Source organism: Formica exsecta, unplaced genomic scaffold (assembly GCF_003651465.1).
Source record: "Formica exsecta isolate Colony F162 unplaced genomic scaffold, ASM365146v1 scaffold233, whole genome shotgun sequence".
Lineage (NCBI taxonomy): Eukaryota > Metazoa > Arthropoda > Insecta > Hymenoptera > Formicidae > Formica > Formica exsecta.
The window spans coordinates 1,194,591-1,222,212 of NW_021849616.1; the positions used below are offsets into that span (position 1 = coordinate 1,194,591).

At 35.6% G+C, this 27,622-nt stretch overlaps 3 protein-coding genes across 5 annotated transcripts; 1 reads left to right on the forward strand and 2 right to left on the reverse strand.

The window, feature by feature from the left end:
- Nucleotides 1-160: 160 nt before the first annotated feature.
- Nucleotides 161-11,060, reverse strand: LOC115235719 (transcription elongation regulator 1). Of its 3 annotated transcripts, none has more exons than XR_003884079.1 (18): nucleotides 10,714-11,060; nucleotides 9,899-10,160; nucleotides 9,700-9,789; nucleotides 9,141-9,332; nucleotides 8,567-8,810; nucleotides 8,177-8,395; nucleotides 7,881-8,084; nucleotides 7,380-7,650; nucleotides 7,067-7,299; nucleotides 6,829-6,989; nucleotides 6,085-6,293; nucleotides 5,870-6,020; nucleotides 1,846-2,292; nucleotides 1,523-1,732; nucleotides 1,161-1,427; nucleotides 963-1,040; nucleotides 676-862; nucleotides 161-563 (listed from the first exon to the last, which is right to left on the reverse strand). XR_003884079.1 is itself a non-coding variant. In XM_029807665.1 (18 exons), the coding sequence occupies exons 1-18, from the start codon at nucleotides 10,872-10,874 to the stop codon at nucleotides 560-562; spliced, it is 3,615 nt and encodes a 1,204-aa protein (XP_029663525.1). In that variant the 5' UTR covers nucleotides 10,875-11,058; the 3' UTR covers nucleotides 161-559. The 3 variants fall into 3 exon arrangements, 2 of the variants coding, with proteins under 2 accessions (XP_029663525.1, XP_029663524.1); XM_029807665.1 differs by having other exon boundaries at nucleotides 676-899; nucleotides 9,899-10,148; nucleotides 10,714-11,058; XM_029807664.1 differs by having other exon boundaries at nucleotides 676-899; nucleotides 10,714-10,874.
- Nucleotides 11,061-11,535: 475 nt separating this feature from the next.
- LOC115235699 (DNA polymerase delta small subunit-like) lies at nucleotides 11,536-14,650 on the forward strand. Its single transcript, XM_029807637.1, has 7 exons — nucleotides 11,536-11,768; nucleotides 12,040-12,269; nucleotides 12,401-12,708; nucleotides 12,774-12,984; nucleotides 13,054-13,288; nucleotides 13,653-13,945; nucleotides 14,166-14,650. Exons 2-7 carry the CDS (start codon nucleotides 12,053-12,055, stop codon nucleotides 14,285-14,287), a joined length of 1,386 nt encoding a protein of 461 aa, XP_029663497.1. The 5' UTR covers nucleotides 11,536-11,768; nucleotides 12,040-12,052; the 3' UTR covers nucleotides 14,288-14,650.
- A 76-nt stretch (nucleotides 14,651-14,726) lies between these two features.
- On the reverse strand, nucleotides 14,727-27,614 carry LOC115235700 (KAT8 regulatory NSL complex subunit 1). The gene is made up of 12 exons (XM_029807639.1): nucleotides 26,993-27,614; nucleotides 23,638-23,961; nucleotides 21,446-23,201; nucleotides 19,842-20,344; nucleotides 19,438-19,629; nucleotides 19,079-19,313; nucleotides 18,735-18,842; nucleotides 18,535-18,610; nucleotides 18,257-18,416; nucleotides 17,871-18,094; nucleotides 16,498-16,632; nucleotides 14,727-16,009 (listed from the first exon to the last, which is right to left on the reverse strand). Exons 3-12 carry the CDS (start codon nucleotides 22,966-22,968, stop codon nucleotides 15,863-15,865), a joined length of 3,303 nt encoding a protein of 1,100 aa, XP_029663499.1. The 5' UTR covers nucleotides 22,969-23,201; nucleotides 23,638-23,961; nucleotides 26,993-27,614; the 3' UTR covers nucleotides 14,727-15,862.
- Between the last annotated feature and the right edge of the window lie 8 nt (nucleotides 27,615-27,622).

Here is a 27,622-nt window from a genome sequence, read left to right on the forward strand (position 1 = left end):
AAAAGTGCATTAACGAACATCTTGTATGGTTATATTAGATAATATATGGCAACTTGAAAATTGAAGGATAATCGAGAAAACTATAGAGGATTACTGGAATGACACAATAATGTGTTTAATGATAAAATAGTAATATTTTTTAATAATTTTACAATAACTGTTATTTTTGTTATTAGAAAATCAGTGCGTTTCTTTTATTCAATGTTCTCAATTTTTGTTGTTGTTTGAACTTATATTAATTTAAACATATGACGTTAGACAAGTATATAGAGAATCCACTCGTTGCATTATGTAAAATAATTATGTTACATACGTATCACCGACATCCATTTTCAGTGAAATCTTATTTAATATATAATGTTCAACAATAATATATATGTGCTTACATTATATTATCTCACAATAATACAGTTTTATTTATGTAGAATTGGCATTCGTTAATTTTATTGAATCCTATACAGGCAATAAAATCTTGTGTAAAGTAGCTCAATTTAACTACACCTATAAATTCATTCATTTTTGTATTACTGTAACATCATGCTTCAATGTAGACCATTCTTCAACTGAAACAAAGACAAATATATTTAGATCGGCGAGACAGTTATTACATTTTATCTAAGAAGACAAAATGTAAGAATATTTGCATTATCTTTCTTCTTATAAATTAATATTTACTTTGTAGTTGGTCTTCTTGATGGCTCTGAAGCAGTGGGAGGTGGTGGAGGACCTCTGCGTGCTAATTCTTCTAGATAACCCATTAATAACCGAGTCCGTTCGGTGGCGGCAGCTTCGAGTACAAGAAATCTTCGATCCTTTCTGAGGATTTCTTCGATTTCTGCTAGATGCGAACTATTTTCTTGAACTTTTTTGAACGTTTTATCAGTGATTAGTTTTGTTTCCTGAAAATCGCATTTTGTAGCAAAAACTATATCAAAATATTATATATAAATATATAAACGTACCTGTAGAAGCTCTCTAAAATCGGCTTTGGCAGCAACAAGTTTGTCCTTAATGTATTCTTTAAACTCCTTCTCGCATTTCTAAAGAAGCAAAATAATATATGCATACAAAATATAAGTAATAATGAACAACCAGTAATAACAAAAAATATTCTGAATCAGCATTTACTTTTCACAGTTATATTGACGATTATTACATACCCGATCACTGGAAGAGAATTTCAAGTATCTAGGATCATCCTTCAACAATTTCTTAATGTCCTTCCAGGATGCTGTTAATTCGGTTGATGCGCCTACTTCGTCGAGCAACTCCCGAAATTTATCGCGTTTTTTACGACCTAATTGCTCGATGTGCTCGTTAAACAGTCGTTCTTTCTCCTCGCGATCTAAACTTTCAGCAAGTTCCCATCTATGGTCCTTTCTAAGTTGTCGCTTTGCTTCTCTCCATGCCAGATCACCGTTTCTAACCTAATTCAAGCAAATATTCAAAATATTGTGAGTATCAATGAACATGAATGACTATAATCATCTTATCAAAAATATTATGCAATTGAAAATAATACCAAGTCAGCAAGAAGTGCACTGAAGTGTTGAACCGCCTCTGTATGACGATGATGCTGTCTCTCTTTATCCCTATCACGAAGATGCGTAGCAAGGGTCCTTTGCACTTCTCTTTCTCTTTCTCGAAGACTGACTTCTGCCCGTCTTTCACGTTCTCTTTTCTGTTTCTCACGATCTTCTTCTGAATCAGAATGATCATCTCCCTCTTCCTTCTGAATCAAGAGAAAAAGTTTATTTTATATAAAAATGAAAAAATTGCGAAAGTTTGAAAATGTAAAAAAATTAAAAGTGTAAAAGAAAAGACAATATTATTAATTGTTCTTACATCGTTCTCTTTTTTTATACTTTTGTCGTCACTTTCTTCGATTTCCCCGCTCTCTTTCTCTATCACTGTTTCTTTCTTCTCCCTTCCGTTTTCCTCCGCAGGCGCTTCACTTTTTCGTTGCTTCTTTTCCTTTGTATTATCTTTGTCAGTTCTATCTTTATTAGACTTCGTCTCTTTACCTTTGTCCGAATCCTTACGATCTCTATCCTTCTTTTCCGTCTTGTGATCTTTTTCTCTGTGTCGATGGTCTTTGTCTTTCTCCTTCTCCTTTTTCCGCTCATCCTTCAGTATGCGAACATAATCTCTAAACCAATCTTCCCGCGTGCTCGCCGACTCTACGACTCTGTATCTCCAATCCGATTCCAATTTTTTCTTACAATCGCTCCAATGCGAATGTCTGTCGATGTCTTTGTGCTCACGTAGCATCGCAAAGAATTCCTTTTTCACCTGAAACGCATTTAACATAAGAGTTTTCATCGCTGAAAAATGATTACTGCTTGCTTATGTACTATTATACAATTCTTTTGGTTTTAAGATCAGATTTTCTTGGCTCTCTTATATCATGCACGCTTTAATAGTATTTCCAACCAATTATTACACGCTCAGCCACATTACAACCACTTTTATAAACATTTATAATATAATGATTTGTAATGTGGATCAAACTATTTCAACTTGCAAACCTTTTTTAATTGGTTTTCAAATTATATTTCGTTAGGGGTAGAGAAGAAATAGTCATTCATGTTCATTTGTATCAGGAAGTATCACAACGTTAAGGGCTCTATTTTTTGTCGGATTTTTTTTTTATTTTAATGTACTAAGCTGGTTCATTGTGGCTGAAAAAAATTGACTTATTATTCCTGTAAAAATGATAATCATGTATTATGTAACCAGTCATCATTAAATATATAGTGTTAATGCTATGCTCACATTAAAAATAATTCAAAATTGATTTAACTTTTAATCTTTGAGAAAAACTGTGTCCATTATATCTACATGATATACTCGCATTTAATGATGACTAGAAGTGTAAAGTAAGTAAATGTTTGACTGCAGTCCTTGCTGAAACGAAAAAATGTGGTTAGTACATTATTATTATTATTATTATTATTATTATTATTATATTAACTCCGAAAACACTAGAAGCTCGCAGCCGTCCAAATTACGAAACGAGTTTCCATCTATTTATTTTTTTCTCCTATATATTTGCTATACTCTAAAATATCTTTCGAAGAACCCATAATTTTATTAAACAGTGTCACGTATTTTATAACACGTCGCATCGTTTAAAAAAATTGTAACGCAATTTTTTTTTTTCTTAAATCGTATGTTTTTTTTTATAAAAATAACCATAGAAATTCTTTATTGAATTAGTGCTATTAAAAAACGTTATCTTATTATTAAAATATAAAATATACTTCTCACTCCTAAGCTTAGATACTTATAAATTATAATACTAAAAATATTATAATCGAGCAAAATTAAATACAACAGACAGATTTGTAAATTGTCTGATCTATGCAACATAAACCCAAGAATTATTCCATAATATAACTTTATTTCCGATTCCCATTGCGTAATTTGTAAACGACCAAAACGAAATTTTGTGCGATAGCTATGTTGTGTTGTATTAAAAAGAAACGTTTAGATGATATTATTCAATAAATGATAATCAAAAAATGATTATAATTCAGACGATGGCACGTTTTCGTCTTCAGATTGCCACAACACTCGTTACTCGGATCCTGATCCTATGAAAAATTTCAAGATACTCAAAAATTTGTGCCGTAACTATTAAAACTTGCTTCTTTATCCGATTGAAATTATTATAAAAATCCACTTGTATTACTTTTAGAACAAAAATAGTCAAAATCCTCAACAAAGTATAAGCCAAATATTTTATAAAAATGCACACTCATTTTAACTGTGCCAAATCTAATTTATACTTTTACATTATAATTTTGTATTATAACTTTTATTGCAATCCTCTAAGATATATATCATAATAAAATTATAATTTCTTTTTGTGTATCACTAAGAACGAGAATCTTTGAGAGAATCTTAAAAATGACTTAGTAATTTATATATTTTTTTGGAAAGTTGTATATAAAAGTTCAAACGTATATGAAAGTTTAAACGTATTTTTGTACATAAAATTTACTATATCATGTATTGACATAAGAACAATAGTAAAATATGATTTTAACATAAAAATGCGCGTTTCTTTTTATGAATGTATATTTAGTCTAATCATCTATATATACACAAAATAATTTTTTATTTAATATGCAAAAGAAGTAATGCTATATAAGTAGCTATCACTAAAAAATAAAATAACAAATTAAACATACATAATTTCTTACATTGATAAATTTGTTTTTATGTCCATACATTTTATATTAAAAAAAATTCTGTGGTAGCATTAGAGAATCAACATTTTCCAAATTGGAGTAACTGAGCTCTGAGAAATTGTTCTTTGTGGAGATACTAATGCTACCTCGGGCGTTTGCCCTTTTTTTTCATCTTCCATAGTAAATGATGAATTTACGTGAAATTTTTCTCAAATTGGTTTTGACTCTGGGGAAAAGTTAATCTTTTGAAGAAACGAGGATTACGAGTAATATACAAATACCGAGTTCGTTCATTCTCATGACTCTGCTTTGGAGTAAAGAATGCGGCGCGCGAGGGTGTGCCAACAGTGACCCGCAGTGTAGGTGGGAATGGTAGATGACATCCATGCCACCAACCAGCTTCAGAACCAAGCCACTCCACATACGGAACCTGTCCTGCCTGCCTCCTGACTGAAGTGGAGAGTTCAGAACACATAAGTATATAAAGGAACCGTGACATACTAAGATTTTATTCTCTACACCTCCCATCTTAGAGCTACAAAAACTTTTCGATTTCTATCGAGCAAATCTACTGGAGTAGAAAATTATTATTAGAGAAATATATATCTCCTGGTATATGTGTTCTTCAGCCATTTTATAATATTAGGTATTCGTATTATTGTTATCTTACAAGTGGAACAAAATAATAACATACCTATGAAACCTGAAAGAAATAATCAATTATGGCTGTAAACATAAACTTTATTAAACATTATCAAATGTATCCTCTCCTATCTAAAGTTAAAAACGCTTTGTATCTATTCTTAATTTGATTTTTATGCCATCGCGCATTGCAAAGCTTCGCTTGATAAGAGAAGGTAAAATTCTTGGATTTAATTAATCAAAATAATGTAATTAATTTTAAACATAGAAGCAGATACTGAATAAATATATATTTAGCCCATGCACAACTTATCGCAAATGTAGTATGTACTACATTTACACACTGCTTCAAGTGTTCGTCGAAAAGCATTTATGGAGCAATTTATTATAAATGAATGACATCAGCCTGGAATGGAAGGAGAAGAGTTTATTGGACAGGATTTAAAATTAGGAAATACGGTTTATGTGTGTGAGAGATGTGACTCTCTTCTTAAAATATAAAGAATTTAGGTACATTTTAGTAAAAATATACATTTATATAAAGTTATAACTTATTTAAAAAGATAACTTTAATTGTATAATTTATATATCCGAGCAGAAAAAATATTCTTAACAGTCTTTAAACACATAAGCAATAATATGAAAATTTATACATAATATTATTTGAAATCTAATACAAAATGATAGAAATAAAAGCTCTAATTAATAGTAAAAGCTTGCTGAATTAAACACATTAGTATCACTAAAATTGTTTAAAGTATAAGATAATTTCTTTATATATTATTATAGTACAAAATTATTCATAACTCTGTGAGACTATAAAATGTACCTAAATTCTCTCTTCATACTTGTTAAATATACACATATTTTTGACGGAATCTTAGAAAGGAATAATATGTCGCTAGAATGTTTATCTTACTTATATCATATTGATTATTGAAAGTTTTAAAAAGTTAATTATAATGTCCTGAAAAATATCTTTTGCATTGTAACAATGCACGCGTTTAATGATATTAATAAAATAAAAATACCTGTTCTCGTTTGGCTGTTTTTTCCTCTTTCTCCTTCTTTCGCACTTCCAGGAGATATTCGTTGAAAAGGCTTTCTCGTTCACGCATCTTTTCTACATTCTTAAATCGTTCATCCCTTCCGTGTTTTTGAGCAAAATCACTAAACGACGATCTATAAAACACAAGAAGAATTTATAAGATAAACAGAATAAAATATGCTTTCTGTACATACGTACTTTCCGTGAAGTCCGGCCTCTTCTAGAAGCTTCTGAAATTGTTCTTTTCGTTCTTTCATCTTATTCCTCTTCTCTCGCCTCTCTTCTTCCGCCCTCTCCTTCACATATTTTTCAAAGACCTGTTTCCTTTCCTTTGATGTTAAAAGTAAGTAACGCGGATCAAATACTATTTTATGAAGTTCTTTTTCCCAAGTACTAAACGCAGATACCTAGAAATACAATAAATGCAATTACACAATATAATGTGCTACAGCAATGCTGAGATTTACTTGCACATTTCGGCCAGATTTCGTGATTTACGCCTATTGCTCCCTCTCATCGCTCGATTTAATGTTATAAGTCGAAATGATCGCAAAAGCGGGTTGTGTGTATGTGTGTGAAAGTTTTGAATAAAATATCACAAAAATTTGTGAGTTATTGTAGAATATATATGTAATTAATAAAACAGAAAAATATAATTATATTATTAATGAAATACAAAATATTTAAAAAAATTTGATTTCTAGAACTTTCGCAGTGCTATTAAAAAAATATTATTTTATTACATTTGCGTCTTATTACATACGGATACTCCTGAGACTAAGTGTCGCGCTCTTTAATTACGCGTGTCCAGTGATTCGTTGCTAACGCGCGAGCAGTGAGCAATGGGCGTAAAACAATGGGCGTGAATCACGAAATCTAGCCGAAATGTGCAAGTAAATCTCAGCAGTGTTACAGTATAAATAAAGATATATGATAACTTACATCTTTCTCTGCAAGCATATCTCTGAACGATTTGATTCTTGTCTCCAACGGAACTATCGCTCTCTCCCTTGCTGCTCTTACCTCGGCTTCTATCGCAGCTTCCTTACCGATGTCGATGGTCTTCTTCTCTTCCTTCTCTTCCTCTTCTTTTACAGGTGTGCCTAAAAAGTAATACAAAATTTATATTTAAAAATAAATGCAATTGTGCATTATATTTATTTTAGAACAACAATTATACTTTTGGTATCGTCATGCTTCATTTTTTTAGCTGGTGTGGGTTGATCGTCGTCGCTGCTTTCACTAGTATCTGATTGACGTGTTGGTTTTGTAGTACCGATCGCATCTGGTGGAGTTGATATCATCTTGTCGACGTCTTGACGGCCAATAAGATCATCCGGCCTTTCCCAGACTGATATCCGCGAAGAAGGATTGTAGAAAAATACCCGTCCATCTCCCGTCCAAACGACGCACCTTCACACACAATATAAATGTTATTTTCTATTTTATATGAATATATATTATAAATATGAAATAAATATAGTTAAATGTACCATGGAGTTCCAGGCACTGGCGTACTAGAAATGGGTCTAGACTTGTCTTGAGGTTTTGCAGGTTCCTTCACGGTGTTTTCCTCCTTCTTAAGCTTAGCGCTATCCGCGTCTTTTGTATTATCTTTGGTTTCATGAGCATTCTCTAGCGGCTTCTCTTGTTTGTTAGGCTCGGCTGCGGCGCTGTTATTGGTAACAGTAGTGGTTGTAACGACAGTACTTGTAGGAATAGCATTTGGTTCCTCATTTTTCTGTCGTAATGCCAATTTTGCACCTAATGAAACATTTCAGTATACATCAAAATTTAAGATTTATGTTACAAGATTATGTCATATTATATTATAGATTCTTGATGCAAAACGTGGTTACTGCAGGTATTATAAATCCTTACTTAATTGTAATAATCCATTTATAAACATATATATTAATAATTGCAATAATCTACTTATGGACATATATATTTATATACAGAATATACCGATTTGGTCAAGAAATTACACATACTTTCCAAATCTTTTAAGGGTTGTGGCTTTTCCCATACTGACTCTCCTGCTTTACTATTGTAGTAATACAATCTGCCATCTGGTGCACGATGCTCGGTCCAAACCATAGCAGCTGCTACTAGATCAGCATCGAGCTGCGCAAGTATAGCAGGATCTTCAGGAGCTACTTGAGGCGTCATTACACCATGGGGCATTTGTGGCATACCTGAAAGATGTAAGTACATGTCACTTTAAATTACAACAATATTTTTCCTTTACGTGATATTTATCAAATATATTCTTCTTCATAAGTATTACCCCAATTCGCTTGTGGTGGCCCATAACCGCCAAAGGGTTGAAAACCCGGTGGTGGCATTCCGAACGGTGCCGCTCCAAACTGCGTGGCAATAGGACTGCCAAACTGATTTGGCATTCTATGTTGCATAGGTATCATATTTGGCGGCGGCTGCATCATGTTTGTGGTTACAGTCGGTGTATTTATTGGTGGTGTGTTGGTAACCGTTGCGGGTGCTGTACCTAAAAAATATATTTCAATCGATGATTTCAATATTTTTTTAAACAAGAACATCTTGATATATTTTCCATAAATTTGAAAAATTGTATTGCTAAGATAAATATGCAGCATCAAAAATGTATTTAAAAAATTAAATAAAAATTAATCTCTCCTTTCCAAGACTCATTAATTACCATTAGATTGATTTGCTTCAGATGCTTGATTACTGACATCTGATGTATCGTTCAATGTAGGAGGTGGTCCAGTACCGGGAGGTGCTGTACTTAATTGATTGATAGCATCTGTATTACTGGAAGACGATTGTTCGCCTTGAGAAATTCTATTTTCACTAATCTGAGTCGGTGTACTACTTGATGAAGTAGGCGTGGTGGAACGTGCTGTCGCTTGTTTTGACGCACCATGTACTAATTGCTCTAACTGCAAAACCATGAAATATTATTTTTTTTTTTTTAATTAAATTAAATTAAATTTATACAATATTAAATCCCCATATAAGAGAACTAAATAAAATTTTTCTTTTTAATATTCATATACATTTCTTACAATTCTTATAACAGTAGAGAAAATTTAACACATAAATATTGATTATAATTTAATAAGATAGTACTTATTTTCTTTATATATATATTATATCTTTAAATATTTATGGCTATTGACATAATTAAGCTTACTGTTGCATGTTTGTTGTTGATAAAAAACTACCAGATCTTTAATAAAAAATCTGGTTTCTGATAAATATGTACTTACCTGATCCTGCACCATGACCTTCACATTTGGTCCCTCCGGTTTAGTCCATGTAGTATCTCTTGTACGAATATTGTAGTAATATGACTTGCCGTCAGCAGCTTTTGTCTCTACCCACACTTCCCCATTGAGATCTAGACCTGGAATGTTTGCTTGCTGTTGTGATTGTTGAGGTGGCTGTTGCTGTCCTGGAATCTACAATATATTTGATTCAAAAACATATTCTTCAACTTTGTGTTGAATATTTTGACTTGAAATATCCTGATGCTGAATATCTATCCCTTTTATTTTTGCAAAAAAATACATGTTTTAAGATTTATTATTTAATCTATGAATTATTATGAATATATAACTGTTATAAGACTGCTATAAGATAATGTAACTCTGTCTTTTAAAAAAAGTTACAAAAACAAATAAGTGCAAATCTACATAAAAATTTATATTTTATGAATTGAAATATATTGATAAACTAAAGATTGGTTTAATAGGAGTAACGAGAATAATAAGAGTAACTTATAAATATGTAAGTATTTTAAAATTATTTTTGTTGCACATGACTTACGCTATTCATGTTAGGTGGTCCCATTCCAGGAGGTGGCCCATATGGACCTGGTCCTGTACCAATAGGCCCATTCATCATGTGTGGTGGAGGCTAAATCAAAATAATTACTTTTAAAAAAATCGTCATTATATCTATATAACTAAGTTTGATCTAAATAAAAATTCAATTCACAATTATTGAGAAATTAAGCGGCACATACCATTCCTGGAGGTCCCATCAAGTTAGGAGGTCCCATGAGATTTGGCGGCCCCATAGGTCCCCAACTAGGATCAAATGGCGGCGGTCCTCGAAACCTTGGTCCTGCTGGACCAGGAGGGCAATTTGGCCTAGGTGGGCCCTCAAAGGGAAATCCATTATTTGCTCCACGAAACATTGGTCCACGTGGTCCAAACCCTCTTCCTCGAAACCTTGGAGGTCCAGCACCCCTCATAGGGAAATCAAACCCACCTCTGCCACGACCCCTTAAATTATTTTTATATGTTGTGACTAGGATATCTTATCATTATATCATGCCACAGAGAGGAAGGGAGATCAGATATCACATATCTCGTATATTCCGAATCTTTCTTGAAAAAGCTCCATTCAACAATATACGAATCTGATCTGCTCGCTTCGAGTACTATTACGTTCCCCATAATGTTTCTACAAGATACTGTAATATTATCTCTTGTAAGTAAATCGTGACATAAATTTCATGTAAAAACTTGCGTTGCACGCAAATTGGACTAAATGTAAAATCCGACATTCCGTTTATCGGGATCTCGTGAAAGAAAATGATTTTAATACAGATATTGCGATCAATTCTAAATCGAGCAGAAACATTACGAAGGGAGGACATTAGGAGAGAAGTGTGAAGGGAGCGTATGATGTGACTAGAGGGGTGGAGTGATGGCGGCAGGGCGGATGGAAGGGGGAGGGGGTGGTAGAGAGAACACATAAATCTCTGCGATGCCACAAGCTGGTGATTACGAATCAACCGGTAACCGTGCAATGGTACGAGCCTGTCATACGCACCGAAAGCCGCCACGGCCACGCGGCATAAAATGCCTGTAATCGTCCCCCTCGTAACTGTACTCCTCCGTCTCCTCCATGGCCTCGTCATTGTGCTCTTGTTCGTTGCTAGAGACGACGGGCTCGGCCGCGATCGCGGCCGGCTGTTCGCTACTCGCGTCCATTCGTGCGACGATGGATTACGCGAAATGAATTGGGAAGAGCTACGCTTTTAACTTCTCCGCTCACACGCCCATTTACTGCTATCACTGCTATCACTTTTCCCGCGATCCCTCTTGTCTCTTGCAGAGAAACGCGTCGCAAACAAATTATTACTATTTTACGCGATGCGAGATTAGCGAGATGTGAGCTGTAAACATATGGCTGCCAACTGCACGACTACGCGAATTCCTTCGTCATGCGCCTGCGTGGCATTCTTGATAACTTAAATGCTCGGACCGATTCCGACGTCAAAGCGACATAAAGATTGTAGACATACTCTGTTTGACACTACAAATAATTTCATCGATTGTTCGATTATTCAGGATGAAAGAGGCTGTAGATTTCTTTGCTCTTTGATTAAATTTGTTGATTAATTAAACGCTTCGAAACTTTTGCAGTATCAAGAGGAACGCATTGTATGTTCCGAAATTCATTCTAGAGTACTGGAAATCTATAATATACGTAATGCTGTGTGCTGTGTTCCGATTCCCCACTCGGGTGCACCCGATATTATAGTATATGTCACGTATACTATAATATCGGGTGCACCCGGGTGGGGAATCGGAACACAGCTTAACGTGAACTATAGATTTCTAGTAACTAACAGTGAATTTCGGAACACGGCCTGCGAGCCGTGGATAGCGAGTTACCAATTTATAAAAGTAAAAAAGGCGCGAAAAGAGAGAACGGAAAGAACGCTGATATGGCATGCAATGGTGTGTGATAAATATTATATAAGTATCACGGATAAGAAAAAACAAAATAAAAAATACAAATTTCAGTATTAAAAGGAAGTAAAAGTTTTTAATATCTCTCTAACATAACAAAAAACAAAGGGAATAGAATAAGAACAGAAGGTTAGAATCAAAATATGATATATATTCATAATCGAATAATTAATATTGCAAAATAAAAATTGTAAAAATATAAAATGATTGAATGATAGTTCAATGTAATCGATATATAGAATCCAGTAAAAAGTGCAGTTTCTGAATATTATTTGTGTATCTATATTAATATACTGTAGTGTAAAAACAGTAATAGATATATATTGATCAATTTTATCTTTCAGTGTAACTATCCTTATTAAAATAATAATAATTTTGTTTATCCTTATTAATTTTATAGAATATTATTAATAATGGCACCAATTTCTAATGGATCTGATCGAAACCTACTTTCAAGTCTGGGAAACAAAAACCCCCCAAAATTTGAAAGACAGCAAGTACAATATGAAGACTTGACTATTGATTTTAATGATAAATTAATTGATTTTTCTAAGCAATTTTGTCACATATATTCAATAAGATTGGCAGAATTGAGAGCAGTATTAATATCACGAGTTATTGCAAAATGGGGTAAGCTTGGTATAATGCTGCTTTGCACAAAAATATTCTAAGAATAATATATAAAATCTTTATGTACACAAGTATGTTGCCACAATTACTATAGACTCAAATAAATAAAAAACAATTTATCTTGTTTTCAGGAAAAGTTCAGATACTAAAGTTGGCAGAATTAGAAGATTTTGAAGGAGAAGAATGTGTAATAATTGGTACGCTCTATAAACATCAAAAGTGGAAGCCATCAATATTACATGAGTTAAGCGAAGATCATCAACTCACATTATCTGAGCCAAAATCAAATTATTGCTCAGAAAAGGATCAACTTTTCTTGGAAGATGAAATGTTACGCATCAAATTACTAGTTGAAGACATAGAGCTGAAGAACTATGTTACAGGTGTCATATGTGCCATATTAGGACATAAAGATAAAGATAAAGATGATAATTTTGCGGTAAGTGTGAATTCTTACAATTTCTCGTATATGTAAATCATGCAAAGCTTTTATGTCTTATTTAGATCAAGGAATGGTGCTTTCCTGGTTGCGTGCCTAAAAGTTCACTGGCACAACCAAAGTCCAAAGGAAAACTGTTGTTTCTATCTGGGCTCGACTTGGCAAATAACTCGGAGGATTTATCATTAAGTCTTTTAACCGACTGGATATGCGGCATGGCGGGAAATGAAATAGTGCAAGAAAATGCCGCTTGTGTCGTTCAAATTATTATTGCTGGTATATACCTATTCTTATGTCTCTAATTATAAAACGATTTTATTTGTACATTTTACTATTACATATCAGGTAATTCCGTGAAAACTGTTACCAAGACAAATACTTTAATGGGGCACGCTGAAGGGAAGGCACAAGATGCCGCGATAGCAAAAGAAGTCGCTGTAGCAACAACACTCCTAGATGCATTTCTCACCAAAATAGCAACATGTTGTTGCGTCACCTTAATGCCAGGTCAACATGATCCTGTCAATACAATGCTACCTCAGAGACCATTGCATCCATGTATACTGCCTCTAACATCTAGGTATTGTGCAAATATACATACCGATTGTGATGTAAATTACATTTGACTTCAATGAACAAAAGATAAGACTATATATTTAAAACTAGTTAAAAATGGATTTCTTTTCTATTATTGTGTAGAAAAAAAATATGATTTAAAAAACTACTTTTATTCACTTATATTTAACAATTAAATCAAATTTAAGTAGTGTTTAATAATAATATAGAGTGTGCTAAAAAAGAAAGAGAATATGATATATAAAAATAGATTTAATTTTCTATATCTCATTTTTTACTGACTTATGAAAAGGCTTTTATTCTGAGCCATAATCGAAATTTAATCTGTGTGCAAATATAGCTCTGAACTAGTGTTATGTGTTTTCTAGATTTGAAAGTTTCAAAGGTGTGACTAATCCATGGATTGGCAAAGTCGCTGAACGTATAATAATGGGTAGCAGTGGTCAACCGATTGAGGATATTGTGAAAGCAACTGGTGTGACAGATATTTCTCCTTTAGATTGGCTGGAAAGAACGTTGGTTTGGAGACATATGTGTCCAACTGCTCCAGACACATTACCAGTACATCCTTACTCAGTAAAAGACCCATTTATCATAAATTACTGTCCAGATATATACTTTGTGGGTAACACAGATGAATTTGAAACAAAACTGTGGACAGGTAAATATTATATCATAAAGTAAAATTTGATAAAGTTACTTATGTTTTAGTTATATTAAAGGACATTAGCTTTATTAAGTGCATTTGTGTAAAATAATAAATTTATTTCCTCACTTTTCACACTACAGTATGACCACTTGTGCATATTTTGATACTCTGCTAATATTCCTTTATATATATTTTGCTAAAACACTAAAGAAAGTATATTCAACATTTGTAGGTGAAGAAAATCAGACGGTCAGACTAATTTGTATTCCAAAGTATTCCTCTACAAATCTTGCGGTTATAGTGGATATAGAAACTTTGGATACCACAACCATTAATTTTGGTACGAATACCTGAATAAACTTATTATTGGTTTGAATATGATTAGATAAAAATAATTAATATAATATGTGACATTTTTTGCCAGATCACTATCAAACCATGTTTTTGTACTTTCATTTTCAAAATCTTTTAAACAAAATAAAAATAATTTTATATTTGAATAATGGTAAATACATTTTAACACACACACATAGTCACGTTGTATAATGTACACAATAGATTATCCAATATTTTGATTGATCCGTTTATTTTATTATAATGATGAAAAAATTATAATCTCTCACAAGAGTATATGTGCATATAAATACATATAGTATAATAAATGAATGTAATTGTACAATTTGCTAAATGAATACAGAACAATTTTGTTGTCACCTATTTTTATTTGCATCTCGTAAAAGTGATATACAAAATTCAAACACATGCGATTTTTAAGAATTCATAGACATTTGCCTGGTTATAAAACTTTTAATACGAAAGAAAATACATGTAGTATCACAGACTATTAGAAAATCGCGAAATCACAGTGACACAAGACTTTCAGTATGAACTTAAATTAACAAATGAATTTATATTTCATAAATTATACCAATGATAAGAACATAACAGTCAAAATACAGAGCATCAGTAATTAACTGATAATACATTTTTAATATTAGCGCATACTTGTTTTATATACTTTAAATTCTCACACACTATGTCAAGAATATCTTGTATAATACATAAATTTATACAACTCCTTTTTTATAATTTTAATTTTTTTATAGCATTGTCCTCTCTTACCTGTACCTATACGATGTTACCAGTAATATCTTAAGACACAACTTGGTCATATATGAGAAATAAAACTGAATTCTTAATACTAAAAAAAAAAAAGAAAATTCATACTCCTTAACTGATTTTGACTGTTACATAAATTACGACATTTGCGAAATTAGGTGCAAGAGTCATAATGATGGGCAAAATATACAAGGATTTAAATACAAGTTTTCACATAACGATAAAATTATAATTTATATACATTCAAGAGCATCTGTAGTATATTAACATTTTTCATAGAATGTCACACAAATTAGTGTATTCTTTCTTACAAAATAGAAAAAGCACGCAATATTGGAAGGTACACAGTGCTACAAAACATTTCGATTGGCACTTTTATTTTAAGTGAAGAGCTGTGATTGTAACAAATATAGTTTTGTACAAAACGGCTCAACCACTGTCATGAGATTCCACTTTTTTCAGAGAATTAATACTACCTACTATGTGTATTTATATAACAGAGAAGGGAAAAAGATCAGTAATGCAAGTATAATCCTAAATGTACTATGACGCTCGTACAGTTCTAATGCTTTGGCCAAAATAGCAATACTTAAAAAAAGAGCAATATAATTAATTAAGGTTCTTTCCATTAATTTAAGCAGAGAATGAAGTTATAAAATTTATATTTATAATACACTTTACAGATTCGTAATACCATTAACTTAAGGTGCAATGTTACATGACCGACAGGTATATATAACAATTGACAGGTAGCTTCTGCATATAGTAACGACGACGTAGACATACTGTACTTATTAAGAGTTTTATATCCTATCTCTTAGCCGTCGGACGTATTCTCTCCTTTTCAGTGTCCCTATCGTCACCTACTGTCCATTCGGGATCATTGGGATCCTCACCGTCTATGTCACAACAAGCAGATTCGGTCGAATCCGATTCGGGAGAATCCATTTCCCCGTCCTAGAAACGTAGAAATATGAATGGTTATACAAGCGACGGTCACTGGAATCATCTACATCCACAATTGTGATCGCTTTGCAAAAAATTCTATTTAAAGTTGCAAGCTCTCATACGGCAGCTGCGCGAAACAAGGAGCAAACTAGAGAATCGTATAAAAGATTCTATAAGTATATAGAAAATATATAACGATTGCGTTGATTTAACGCGATATTTTTGTCGTGTAAAAATTTTCTAATTCTGTGTGTATGTGTGTCTGTGTGTAAGAAATATGTGAAAAATAAAATTAGAGAATTACGTTACAAAAGTATAGGAAGCGTCAAGTGGCACTGCTTACCGGAAATAGCCTCGAGAGGAGCCATGAAAGTTGGCTCAAAGTGTATATTAATAGTCAATACTATAGCACCCATATATATTTTATATAATTCAAATTTCTCAGACTTAGATATTTAATGCGAAGGTATATATCAGTACAAGTACAATGTACGTACATCATCACCCTTGTCTTCGTCGCGGGAACATAGAGACGTCGACGAAGCTTGCCAGTGTCCGTCCGGCATCACTTCCAACATTTTGTCATAAACTTCTTCAGATAACGGGAATACTCTTGGCTCGTAAGGTAAAATCTGTACAAAAAAAATTTTGAGCTATAAAATATGTTTGTATTAATATTTTCATTTAAACGCAATATACATATATCGTTTATTATGTGTCACCTCATTTTCATCTTCGGTAAATGCGGCCACGGCATCGTCCTTCCCTAGTCTTAAAGCAGGCATGGTACGACGTCGAAAAGAGTTTTGTAAAGCAGACGGTCGGTGCGAATCTAAACCCGATGGCTGTTCTGTGTCCTGCACCTGAGACGGAGTGGCAGGTGGAGACGTAAACGGAGATACCACGTCTCCACCAAAGTCACTACTTGCGTGCGGTGACATAGGATCTAAAACAACACTTACTTTCTTTACGAGAGAATATAATTTTATTGATTCGGTATTAAAAACTATTAAAAAATACAGAATAATATTAAAATAATGCTAAATCTTTGTTGTTTATAATTGCCGTTTAGTAGTTGAAATTCACGATCAAACGCGAGGCGACGTACCTGGTGTGTTCGCACCACTGTCTGCTCTGCTGTCGATACGACGATTGTGACGAATGCGTGTTTGATGCGGCATACTAAGGTATGTCATGAAACGTTTATATTCCTCGCGTTCGCTACGCTCGTGCCTCAAAGCGATTGTTTCGTCCGACATGTCTTCAAACTGATAAAATCATATATAATCATTGAATTGACACAATTACGAAAGAGAAAATATCACGTTATCTTATTTTACTGAATTGCTTTTTTTTATCGTTTATTAGCTCTCTTTATTCACTTACATCACTGTCCTGACCAGGCCTGTGCATTACACCATTCTTCACATCCATTTTCGAGGGCTCGTCGCACAGTCTCCATCTTTAATAGTACGAGAAACATATATGTATATTATATGATACAATAATATAAATAATCAAGATAATTAAGATAAGCTCTTGTTTAAAAATTGGAGCAACAGCTCGGTAAATTATTAAAATCTTACTTTGGTGTTAAAATTTCCTTGTATTGTAATTTTTCAGGCCTCGTTGAAGCAGCGACACTGTAGGGGATGACTATATTGTCAATATCGTATGAGTTTTGTCGCAAACGCCTGAAATATCAATCATTATAAAATGTTTGACATTTATTGAAATAATAGTGATATATATCACTAATTGATAATTTCATAGATAGAGAGCACCATTAATGGTGCTCCATTTTATATTTTCAAAGTGTTTGCTTTTTTCATTTAAACGCAATATACATATATCGTTTATTATGTGTCACCTCATTTTCATCTTCGGTAAATGCGGCCACGGCATCGTCCTTCCCTAGTCTTAAAGCAGGCATGGTACGACGTCGAAAAGAGTTTTGTAAAGCAGACGGTCGGTGCGAATCTAAACCCGATGGCTGTTCTGTGTCCTGCACCTGAGACGGAGTGGCAGGTGGAGACGTAAACGGAGATACCACGTCTCCACCAAAGTCACTACTTGCGTGCGGTGACATAGGATCTAAAACAACACTTACTTTCTTTACGAGAGAATATAATTTTATTGATTCGGTATTAAAAACTATTAAAAAATACAGAATAATATTAAAATAATGCTAAATCTTTGTTGTTTATAATTGCCGTTTAGTAGTTGAAATTCACGATCAAACGCGAGGCGACGTACCTGGTGTGTTCGCACCACTGTCTGCTCTGCTGTCGATACGACGATTGTGACGAATGCGTGTTTGATGCGGCATACTAAGGTATGTCATGAAACGTTTATATTCCTCGCGTTCGCTACGCTCGTGCCTCAAAGCGATTGTTTCGTCCGACATGTCTTCAAACTGATAAAATCATATATAATCATTGAATTGACACAATTACGAAAGAGAAAATATCACGTTATCTTATTTTACTGAATTGCTTTTTTTTATCGTTTATTAGCTCTCTTTATTCACTTACATCACTGTCCTGACCAGGCCTGTGCATTACACCATTCTTCACATCCATTTTCGAGGGCTCGTCGCACAGTCTCCATCTTTAATAGTACGAGAAACATATATGTATATTATATGATACAATAATATAAATAATCAAGATAATTAAGATAAGCTCTTGTTTAAAAATTGGAGCAACAGCTCGGTAAATTATTAAAATCTTACTTTGGTGTTAAAATTTCCTTGTATTGTAATTTTTCAGGCCTCGTTGAAGCAGCGACACTGTAGGGGATGACTATATTGTCAATATCGTATGAGTTTTGTCGCAAACGCCTGAAATATCAATCATTATAAAATGTTTGACATTTATTGAAATAATAGTGATATATATCACTAATTGATAATTTCATAGATAGAGAGCACCATTAATGGTGCTCCATTTTATATTTTCAAAGTGTTTGCTTTCCAAAATATAGGAACTTTAGTATATGAGAAATTAATATAGCAAAATTTTGCTAACAAAAACAGAAAAAACATAAATTGATGTAAAAATATCATATGTCGCTTACCCATGTGGATTGGAACTTTTTTCTTTAACAGTATTTTTCTCCGAAGAGGCAGTAACATGTTGCAATGGAGAAGGCACTGGGGATGAGTGTTTGCTGGAACTTGAAAGCGCGCTAATGTCGTCATCATCCTCAGTTGGCAATTTTGATATTTTTTTCTTGTTTAATCCAGGCACGCTTCTCTCCGAATGGCCAAGTCTATTTCTTTTACCATTTTTCAACATTTTTCTCTTGATCCCTGGATAAGAAAAAAATATGTTATTTTATATCGCGGAGAAACAACAGCTTGATAGAGCGACTCATTCTTTTACTAGACAAGAATAAAAAGTTGTACAAAATGACTGAAATTTCGTGATATGTACTTGCTGTAAGAATAGTCGAGGATGATTTCTTTAACCGCGCGGTATATTTTGTTCTGTTGGGAAGTTTTTTATTTCTTCTTTCATTGCTATCTTTATCTTTCACACGGGTAGCTCGCATATTGCCTCTCAACATTTTCTGCTGCCACTCCACTGATTTCATAATAGCTTCTAAATGGGTTCCATGTACAATTTCTACAATAAACATATGTGTGTGCTATAGGTGCAAAGTTTTTCGACACTAATTTGACAAAAATGTTTAAAAATTTATTTAGATATTTAAAAAATGGATTATAGGAAAAACAAAGCAGTTATGTAACAAGATATAAGCTTTACTAGATTATTGTAATTTGACCAGAGAAATTTTTATATTGTGTATTAATGAGTACATGTATATATAAACGTACCATCGGGGAATGACAACACTGAATGAAAACTAGGATCAACAAGTGCTACACGTTCCTGTACAGAAAGTTGTTCAATTGGTTCTTGTGGCTGCATTGGATCTAACCTTCCTGTACATAAAGCACACGCAGGCAACACATGATCACAATTGCATCTCACTGTTGACGCTTTAGCTGCACGCTTTGAAACTTCATGTAGCCTATCCACTTGCAAAAGCTTTCGCTTTCTATAAAAACTCCATACAAATGGACGCGTTCTACTAGCTGGTAATTCACCCTCAGGCGAATTGTATCGTCCAGTAGAACCTGGTAAAGCGCCACTGTATCCGTTAACAGTTTCCGCGTTTTCGAGAACAACCAGGCCTTTCGCGGCCCTAATCTGCCGTTGCAGATCGTTATGTTGTCTAATTCTGTACTCTAAATCTGATATTTGCGCCTGCAGCCAGGTCCACCGTGATGCTACACCTGCACGATCCTGTGCATATCTCCATGCTGCTCTTTTGGATCTGTGCAAATAATGTAACAATACGATTGGCCTACTCATTTACAAAAGATTATACATTGTGTAATAAATCTCTCTCTCTCAATATAATCTATTAGTAGAAGTAGAAACTATATGAATATTGGGAAACCTTAACAAGCATAAATCCAGCCAATTAAATAAATTATTTCAACCTTATTGTCCGCCTCCTTTCTTTTATCTTATAGAATCATTAAATTTAAACATAATATACAGTACCGTTGCAATTACACATGCAGAAATACGAGATGCAACATTAAATCAAATCTGAATACTAAACGTCAAACAAATTATGAACATATTTTCAATATAAAGTATTTTGTAAATAAACAAGCAGTAAAAAAATTAGAACCGAGCCATAAAACATATTCGGTCTGTTTTCTCCAATTGTAATAATATATACTACTTATTTTGTGTACAAATACTCAAAGATTTTCCGAACTTTACATTAGAGGCCAAATTAAAAAAAAACTGTACGGTTTGCTTTTTTATTGAAGCATAAATAATTATAAACAATTAACAATTCAAAAATTTTAATACATTAGGATCTAAAAATATAAATAAAATTTTTTTAATTTTTTCTGCTGCAATAGTTAACATTAAAAATTAAGTTGTTCAAATTGCATTAAGCCAAATTTTTGGAAGAATTGAAATCAAATTTATGTAGTAAAATTTTAAAAAATATTTGAACTATTGATATAATTATTTATAATACAAAGAATAATGTGATTTTGACAATAATAAAATCCAGTTGGTGTATGCTATTTGTATAGAGCTTGTTATAATTACTTGTAACACTTAAATATTTTTAAAAGAATGTATGTCTTTTTCAAAATATTATTTCAGGGATATTTTAAATACTTTTATCACGTTCTAAAATAAAAAATTCATCTAATACATATATATATATATATCCTTTTTCCTTTTAAAATCAATTCTATTTCATTCAAAATATACTTTTTCAACAAAGTGAAAATAATCGATAAATTGCATAAATCTAATAAAGGCAGAACATGTGAAATACATTTATATGCTTAGTACTAATATTAAATTTTTTTCTTTATATATATATACACAGATAACTTACATGAGTAGATTCTGTTGATGAGGATTGTTAAATGTCTGCATTTCGTCACAACTTTCTCCACCACTACTGGATGCTGTACAATCCGAATCAAAGTTAGATTCCACAATGTGTAATTGTGTGGACAAAGCTCCGGACACACTTTCCACTTCTTCACCGTTTAGTTTAACCTGAGGGGTACCGAATACCGGCTGACGATTGCCATTATTGCCGGACGTACCGCCGCTTGCGTTATCACGCGATCCTCCACCGAAATATCGACAACACACTCTCTGACGATTCACACTGTTACTCTGGGCAACGCACATTTTCTCAATTCTTTGTAAGAACGAATGCAAACTACTGCTAATCTCAGGAAAATTTCTCACATTGGATTTCGAACCAATATTGACCAATTCTTGCAGAAAATATTTCTTTACTCCATGATGGGCCAACTCGAGAACACCGGTATTCTCCTCCGCCACATGTCTGCCCACTATTCTCCCTTGAAGTTTTCTCAATCTTCTTAATAAAAACGCGCATCGTCTCTCACTTTCGAATTGCTTTTGCGCCACAATGTCCTGTTGTAACTTCAAACTGTTAGACTTCTGTTGGTCCACCGTGTCCACCGATATATTCATATTCTCATTGCAGAGACTCATTACATCCACGCCATTAAGTAAATCCCGTTCGAAGGACGCAAATCCCTCCTCGGGCATAGCAAACATCTCCACGCCATCGACAGCGCTTTGCACCGGCTCGCCGCCACCGGCGGAAATGTTCTCGACACTTTCCGCGTCTTCTATCGAATTAATGACCTGCAAGATATCATCCACGTTGTGCCCAATATCAGCGACGTTCCCTATGTTGCATTGCTCGGTGGTGATATCGGTGCCAAAGGCCATGATCTGATCGACGTCCAGATTCTTATTGTCTCCCGTTTCAATCTCAGTAGCCGCTAAGGGCAAATCCACGCTCGATTTCAAGAAACCCATGTTGTTCGTTTGATCACCCATAGATGGGTCGCTCATTATAATGTCGATCACCTTCCCTACGGCGTGACCAGCGTCCGGCAGCGTGACCGGCCGCTCAAAGTCCTCCTGTTCCGCCTGCTGTTGCAGACACGCTGCCGTACCGTTTCTCGATCCGATCAAGTCGGACGCGTTTGCGAACGCGGATAGCGAGTCAAAATCGTTAGCGTACTTGGAATTAATGACATCGCGTATGAGGTCCTTCGAGATACCGCGCAAGCACTGTTCGTCGATCTTCGACGGTTGCACGTTTGCCGGCACCACGAACTTGGTCAAGATCTCACGGTTCTGGCACACCTGCGTGGCCTGCTCGGCGGACAGAAAGCCGCTGGCAACTGCTGGTAGGGTAGGGAGCAAGTTTTCAGGCTTTTGAGGACCGTCTTCCGTCAGAGCAGGGGCCATCACTGCCACTGACGTTGCCAGTGCCGCGGCCTCCACATCCAGAGGCTCCCACGACGTGCCACAACGTGCGCGCCCGCCACTCCTGCGCTCCCCGTGCACTGCGCTCACTCCCATTCATCCATTACTACACGGCTCAGTCCTGCCTCCCTTACCGTCCACCACCCTAGATTGACTATTCGACTTGTCCCTTTCTTTGTCCTCTGCTGTGTTTCTCTTGTATTTTTAATATACAGTCTGATTTACTGGCCTGCCATCCTTACGGCCACGGTAATTACGTCGTTTCCACAGTTTCTCTCATGTTATCGATCATTTACTCCCATTGTTTATCATAAGACGATATTGCTCTCCTGCAAAAAATCAAAATATTACATCATGTTTTGTTATTACTTTACATTTATTTATTTCAAGAAATAGAAAAATAAAGCATTTTTTAACTCTTTTGTAACTATCGAGTTACTACAATCGAGAAAATTTTAAATGAAAAGTGAAAAATTTTTATCTAAATTGAAATAAATAAAACTACTCTCGATATACAAATAAATCCCATATATATTTTTCATAATAGGAAACTCTAAAAAACTTAATAGTTGTCAAGCCCTTTAATCATCGCATGCTAAAACGGGGTTATCTATGCGTTACGCAAAATTACATAACATTTTTAAAGCTACATAGATAAGTACAGCCGTGGAGCAATGTTGAAAGTATAAGCTCGCTAAGCTCGCTCGACTTCGTTCTAAAGAATCAGTATAATATTGCGTAGTCATAAACACAAATGTAACTCACTTCATTTCCACATTTGAAGAAGCGTAGCATACTTGATGTCTCGTTTAAATGTATTCCAACGTGTTCTCTTGCAATATAGGCGAAAACATTCCGGTATCACACCGACGATGATTCGTTTGTAATCGTTGCAATAGCGTTGTTCAGTTTTCAGGATGATTATTTTCCAGAGTCAAACTTTGTAATAACAATAATAATTCGCAACAGCAATCTCTCACTGCTCGCTACAATGAGATGACGTAAACAGCGATGCTATTAAAATATTTTCGTCGAGATCAGAATTATCTGGTGCACCGCGTTCCGTACACCGCTTTTCTCCTGTGTGTCCTGGAAAAGAAAAGAATAAATAAATAACGCTAAATATTACAACGTGCTCGGATTCACAAAAGATGCGCGCTTCTATAGCGAAAGCTGTAAATTATATTCATTAGCTTAATTTCAGGAAAGTATTTTACGGTCGAGTACTCGCGTCTCTCTGTGAGTACCATCGAACCAGTGCAGATTCGATGTACCTTAATACAAAAGGTATTGCAACTTTCGTTTTTCACGCGATTACGCTTGTTTACTCTCCCTCCCTTTCTTCATATTTTTTTTTCTTTAAAATAATTTAGTTTTGTTGTTTTCCGAATGCTGTCTTGCGTAATATTTTGGAAAACTATAATAATTACCATTTTTCTAAAGCTGTATATTGCGATATATCACAAAAATTGAATATACATTAAATACTAATTAAATTTTAAATATATTTCCCCAAGCGCTCTCTGTCTCTGTGCAATAAATGAATCATGTTTCTTTTTTTTCGTTGAGTATATTTACAGTATTACAATTTAATTTTCAGTTTAATTTTATCTTATCACTATGAATCTTGTATGTATCACTAATCAAGAAACTCTCAAGCTTCATATATACTTTTATATTTATGATAGATTTCATATCCACATTGCGTATTATTTAGAACAAATTTCAAAATAGCAAATTGTTTAAAATAATCGATCTTTCTCTTAATACGTTGCAAAACTGTGCACTCCTTTCGTTTCTTACAGCTTTACATTAAAAATAATTTTAATTGTAGTATTATGTAATAAGATCTTTTTTTTTTCAAACTCGCAAAGTGTATTTCAGTATATTACGTTACTATAGTTACAATGTTTACGGCTATTTCAGCGTAAATAATATTGCGCAATAAACGTAATCGTATCGTGACAATGCGTGCAAATACACAAAATTTGCGCGATTTGATTGAAAAATAAAATAAAATCGACAGAGAGATATGTCGAGAACAATTATAGATGATACACTCTTCGATACACCCGATATATACAAATGACTCATGATTACTCGTGATGACACGACGACGAAATTTCGATCAATTCGATGGAAAAAATCCGATGCGCTTATAAATATCTTTTTACATTAAAAAACATATATTCCGAAGCGCAAAAATCAGCTGATCTAAGATCATGTATCAAATTTCTTCTCTTGCCCTTTCAAATGCCCTTCTTATCGAAACACCCGGTTATCAACGACGTGGAGATGTTATAGCGCGCAAGATAAATATTATTACAAAGTTAAATAAAGATTATTTTGTTAAAAAATCAAATATATTGTTTCAATATCATCTTTCAAAATCCAACGAGATTAAGATATCCCGAACCAAGACCCTCGCTTTATAGGGAGGAAAAAACTGCAAATCATATACTCTATAATTATTATAATAAATAATGGCGAGAAAAATCATAACACAAATTGCGGCGTATGCAATCGCGCCGGAAACAGACCGATATTTCTCCGTGGCGGGGCCAATCATGCGTATTGTTGACCGAGACAGAGAGCGACAGCGAGACAAAGAGAGATGACAGTTTTAGCGGAAAAAAACCGCAAACGGGATGCGCGAGGACCGGGTACGAGTATGCCGATAAAAAGTCTGGAGGGAGAGGAATTTCGCCGGGAGAATACCGGCGTAGGGAATACGAAAGGAGGATGAGATGGGACGGGATGAGGCGCCGAAGAGTTGAGAAGAGTCAGTCGAATATAGGAGAAAAAGAGAAAGAGAGAAAAGGGCGTAGAGAGTAGGACTCTCCCGAGAGTGCGAATTCTCCTCCGTAGGAATACGCTCTACATGCTTTCCGGTCGGCGCGACCGTATCGTATAATTACACACAAACAATATATGTATATACGGATACGCTTGTGTGTAATACACAAGGTAAATTAAAGCAGCGACACACGGTCTGACGCATCACCACGTGATACGCTCGCGGCGGCGGCGGCGGCGGCGGCGGCGATGACGACGGTGACGGCGGCGGATACGAGCACGATTAATAAAAACAGACGGCGACGAAGCCGCGAGAGAACGAGAGCCGCGCGCTTTCTCCTCCTCCTCCTCGACGTCGATCGCGCGCGCGGCGTCTGTTGCATAACGCGCCGCACGGATTTCGAATATAGAGCCAAGTTCCACGTACACGCGATCGCAATATGTACAGAGCCGGCTTTTATTAATCTACTCTATTAATACTATTATCATACTATCTGTAATGAGAGATAATAGCTATCGCTAGAAGAAAGATCAAGGACCTAACGGTTAGTAAGTAGGAGGAACAAACGGGAACGAAAATGCCCGCCGAAAGCACGCGACTCCTCGTGTCCTCGTCAACACGAGCTCGTTAACAGCTACACGATGGCACAAGACGGGTTTCTCGCTACTGCGCGCCAGGGTGTATACACGAACGCGAGTGTCTCGACGAAAGGACACTTGGCTGCTCTTTACCAGGAATCGACCACTATTCTCGCGCACCGAATGAATCCCCGTCGTCGCACTCCCGCACTCCGTTCAACGGCGGCGAGTATCGAGCGCGATACTCGCCGCGTCGAGGAACACCCGGCGGAGCCGCATACACGCACGTAAAAACGCGGACACGCAGGCAACGACACGGTACGAGGGCCGCGACGACGATATCCTCCTCCTCCTCCTCCTCCTCCTACTCCACCTCCTCCTTGTTCTCCTCGATGTCGATGCAACGCGAAGACGCCCGCCGTACAGAAACACGCCCGACGATCTGTATGCTGGAGAGAAAACGAGAACGATTTCCTCCGCGATGCCGCCACCGCGACGTTCGGTCGTTCCGTTTCTCGCGATCGTACAATGGCGGAGCAAAAAACAGCCTCGAAGAGAGGTAGTCGCTTCCCTCGGATCCACGGGTTACAACGCACGCTCTCCTTTCTTGCTCGCTCGCGCGCGCCGTCTCTGTGCGTCTCTCTCTTTCTTTCTTTCTTCTCCCTCTCACTCCTCTCACTACCACGCTCGCGCTCTCTCGCTCGCTCGCATGCTCCCTCCCTATCTCTATCTCGCTCGCTCTCACCTCTTCGTGGCCGGGCTCGGCATGCTCTCTCGTGGGATAGCGCCGCAGGCTCTCGCGAGGAACGCTGCCAGGGCCTGCCCTTTTGGGGGGCCCGCGTACACAACACTATCCGTGCAATTTGCCGGTCCGAATCGTCCACACTGTATCGCGACACGTCCCGTCACACCCAAACGTACGATAATCCCGTCGTCCGCGCTCGGCTGCTCTCGTCCACCACCGATCTCCGTTTGCGAAGCGACGCGCGCGCGTTCTCTCCCTCTATCTCTCTCTCTCTCTCTCTATCTCTTTCCTTCTCCTTCTCTCTCTTCTCACGTAACTGTCGTCACGGTACGTCGTACGTGTAGTTGCTCGTTCATGGAACACCACCACACTTTTCTTTCTTCTTCGCGAGGAGAGCACGCTCGAACGCTCCTGCGCGAAAACGCCTCTCTCCCGACGACGAGGTCACGCACATTCACGCACGATACGAAGTCGGCTGTTCTTAACCGTCTCGGAAAGTCACACGAGCAACGACGCGAGCTATTTATCAATAATATATATAGGAAATTCGGCCAACTTCGCTGCCACTACCGCTGCTGTTGCTGATGCCGTCGCGCGCGATCGACCAATACTGCGGCGGCCGCGGCCGGA